This window comes from Penaeus monodon, chromosome 24, assembly GCF_015228065.2.
Source record: "Penaeus monodon isolate SGIC_2016 chromosome 24, NSTDA_Pmon_1, whole genome shotgun sequence".
NCBI classification, from domain to species: domain Eukaryota; kingdom Metazoa; phylum Arthropoda; class Malacostraca; order Decapoda; family Penaeidae; genus Penaeus; species Penaeus monodon.
The window spans coordinates 23,407,463-23,410,981 of record NC_051409.1 but is presented as its reverse complement, the minus strand read 5'-3'; the positions used below and the strand labels follow the sequence as shown (position 1 = coordinate 23,410,981).

Sequence of the window (3,519 nt, the reverse complement as noted above, 5' to 3'; positions counted from 1 at the left end):
TCACTGCAGTCACAGTGCTCTCTCGCTCGCTCATCAAGTAAGTTGTGTGCAACATTTTAAGGTATACAGATAATACCTTGAGGCTTACTTGTGCGAGGAATAAGAATAATCAGAACATTTAAGAGACTTAAAGGTCTTCAGAGCACAGTGACCTTCGCCCTCACAGCTAATCCTTCTCAACGAACTTCTCCTCGGGAACATGGCTGATAAAACACCACCTTACATTTCGGAAGATTGCCTTCCCGTGGAGGAAGAGAGTGGTCTCCGATCTGAAGTTGTGCGAACGAACTCATTCTTCTGCCAGTCTTTACTGCGGGAAATGTCAGAAAATTCGTTGATTTTGCTTCCCAGCGCAAAGATCTCAAATGAAGATTTAGCCAACTGTAACAGTTATTCTTCCGAATCGAAAGAAAATTCGAATGTGACGTCGGACTCGCTATTCAAGCTAATAAGGCGATGCAGTGGCATGGAGAAGACTTCAGTATCTGGAAATATGTTTAATGAGCAGATAATCAAAATGCCTAGCAATCTGCCTACAGATATTTCATTAGAGGAAACATCAAGGAAACGGCGCCTGAACTACCGATGAAAAGATTCTGCAGTACAAATGCAAACAGAAGTGGAGTGGAGATTCTAACAAGGCAAGCCTCGTCTAAAGAATTCTCTCTTAAGAGGTCCAGGAACCTGTCAAGTGAAGGAGAATCTAAAGCTTCATTAGAAAAGAGAGCTAGGGTCTCAACAGAGGACGTTGGTACAGCAGAACAGGGAAAGGGAAGCTGCATTATTTCACCGCCTATGTCACCAATAACACAAGACATGCCAATTGAGGCTCCATCAGAAGGACCTATGACAGGAACAAAAGTAAAATCCGGGCTCTCACTTACTGACAATAGGTCAGAAGGTCAGGCAGCAGAGAAAGAGGTAGTGATATCTGAGGCCGTAATGACCAGTGAAAAATCCACGGATGCTCCAAATACGGGATCTGAGAAAATGTCTCAGAGTCGGTCATCTGTGCTAAGTCAGCTGCAGAATACATCCTCTATGACGACTTCTGATAAAGAAAAAACTTCAGAAGATAAATATTCTGAAGGTGACAGATGTTCAATTTGTGGAAAAACAAATTGCCCTTTAGATCCTAAACGGGCATCGGAAGTAAACCCTATTTCCATGTCCCAAAGTCACTTATTTGGAAATTAAAGTCTCCACGAAAGTCAAAGCAAACCCAGCCTGATGTTATGATGGCGAAGAGAACGAAGACTCCATCGAAACGTTTCATTAATACCCGAAGTTCAACAAACAGATTGACTAAACGCATCGCTAATCACAAAACACTTCATGTCTTCAAGTTAAAGGTAATGTAAACTTTTAGTAGACATATCTAATTGCTTCTTTATCAAATATTTAATAATTTGTACTTTAGCAATTTTCAAAATGTATCTAAAAGTTAAACAAGTTGTTATTGCTCACTAGGGTCAGCTCTTCAAAGCGGTGGAAGATGGAGATATAGCTAGAGTGCAAGAACTAATACAAGATACAGGATCAGCAGTGAGGATAAACAAGACCAGATGCACACTCCTTCATGCTGCATCGTCTCACAACCAACCGGATGTGGTGATGTTTCTGCTGAAATTTATCAGTCCCAATGTTACTAACAAGTATGGACAGACTCCAGCTCATATGGCCGCTGAAAAGGGTCACACACAAGTGCTGAAACTTTTATTGCGTGACTCTGATTTTGAAGCCGACAAACGGGATAGTCATCATAACACAGTAAAATCCCTGGTAAGTATTTATAAATGGAATCCTAGACACTACAGTAGGATTAAAATCAGACAAGATTGAATCCGAGACTCCAGCATTATAACTTAAACTATAAAGTACTAGAATGTAGCTAAATGTGAAAAAAAAAAAAAAATCAGTGTGAGTATTTGCTTTTCTAAATCAGTTTCTTTGTTTAAGCTTGGAGGCCATCTGTTCACGGCCATATTAGAAGGAAAGAAGAAAGAAGCAGAAAAGCTTGTGGAACTTGGTGCAGATCCGACAGCCCATGGTGGAAAGCTGGTGAACGGGCTGTTGGCACGAGATCTTGGAGTTACTACACCTCGCCTCCTGGCCAATGCCCTGAATATGGAATGGGCTGTTACCATGTTTGCAAAGGTAATCATCTTCTGTCACATATTTCCTAAAACTGTCAACAATGTCTTGAGAACAAAGAATTATATGACGTAATTTTAAGCTTTTGAAATTTACATTGACTCCAAATGTTTCAGAAAATAAGAAATGATAAGAAAATCGATGAAACTGGTTTTCTAACATCAGCCGCCTCAAACTCGGTACAGCTTAAAGTGAGTTACTTATTTTTTATGCTTTGGAAATAGATTGTAGCAGTATCTATTGTTTTTTTTGCTTTTTTTCTATTTAAGACTGTATAACTATTTTTTATGTTGAAGTAAATTCCTTCATTACTTTACATTCCACTAAGGACAAACATCTTTTAATTTCAGGTGCCCACACGACAGTTTCACGTGAGACATGCAACGACAGTGCAAGGAGGTGCTGATGCGTACAAGATGGACAAAAATGCACGAGGCTTTGTTCGCATCTTCAACTTCAGTTCTTTCAAGGACAGATCCGACCTGAACCTTCAGCAACTCGACTACGATGCTCGCATTATGTCAGATGTATTTGGCAAAATGGGATACGTGTGTGAAACACACTCGTCACCCACGGCTCAGCAAACGAAGGAAGTCCTGAAAAATATTCGGGATGCTGATGAGCTGACAGACGTCGGATGTGCTATATTTGTCATTTCTGGTTATAGTATAAATGACAGGAAGATTCTTACGTCCGATATGAAATCTGTAGACATCGACTATATCTTAAATCTCTTCAAAGATTCAGATTGTCCTCAGCTCACTAACAAACCTAAACTCTTCATCTTCAACTTGTACAACCTGAGTGAAGTTATAACGACTTCAAGCAGTGAAACTCTAAAAGTGAAGCGGTTGACAGATCCCCTCAGCGACATGGTTTGTATCTATTCCAACAGCATTGGTCTCAACTGCATCCCGAATGGGAAAGGAACAGCCTTTAACTGGTGTTTGTGTCGCACTTTGGCAGAGCATGCTGCTGACCAGGAACTTTGTGATTTTTACAGAGAATTCCTGAAAGAGTACAATGAGAGCTCTCCTAGTTTCTTACCCGAATTGAGGTACTTTGGCTTCACCAAGAAATTCTTCTTTAATCCTATGCAAGTTTAATGAGATCCTCTATGAAGCAAATTTTTATATGATTTATACACCATTAATTCAATAGATTTGCAATGGCTTGTTAATTGAGATACTTGAATTTTAAATATTATTTAAAGAAAATTTCTAGACAAACATTGGTCAAATGTAGAAAAGTAACACTGATATAATTTCGATAAAGAACTAGGAACAAATTATTTGAGCTACATCTCTGTGAATTTTTATATTCACATACCTTTTCCACTGATTTTCGATATATAAGTATATTAAG

General features: G+C 39.1%; 1 protein-coding gene across 1 annotated transcript; it reads left to right on the top strand.

Annotated features, from left to right (window-relative positions):
- Positions 1-10: 10 nt before the first annotated feature.
- Positions 11-3,401, top strand: LOC119588653. Its single transcript, XM_037937289.1, is given in 7 exon segments — positions 11-560; positions 563-1,171; positions 1,174-1,352; positions 1,471-1,782; positions 1,960-2,157; positions 2,271-2,345; positions 2,505-3,401. Coding segments are annotated over 7 exon segments (2,490 nt in total). The 5' UTR covers positions 11-199; the 3' UTR covers positions 3,261-3,401.
- Positions 3,402-3,519: the final 118 nt, after the last annotated feature.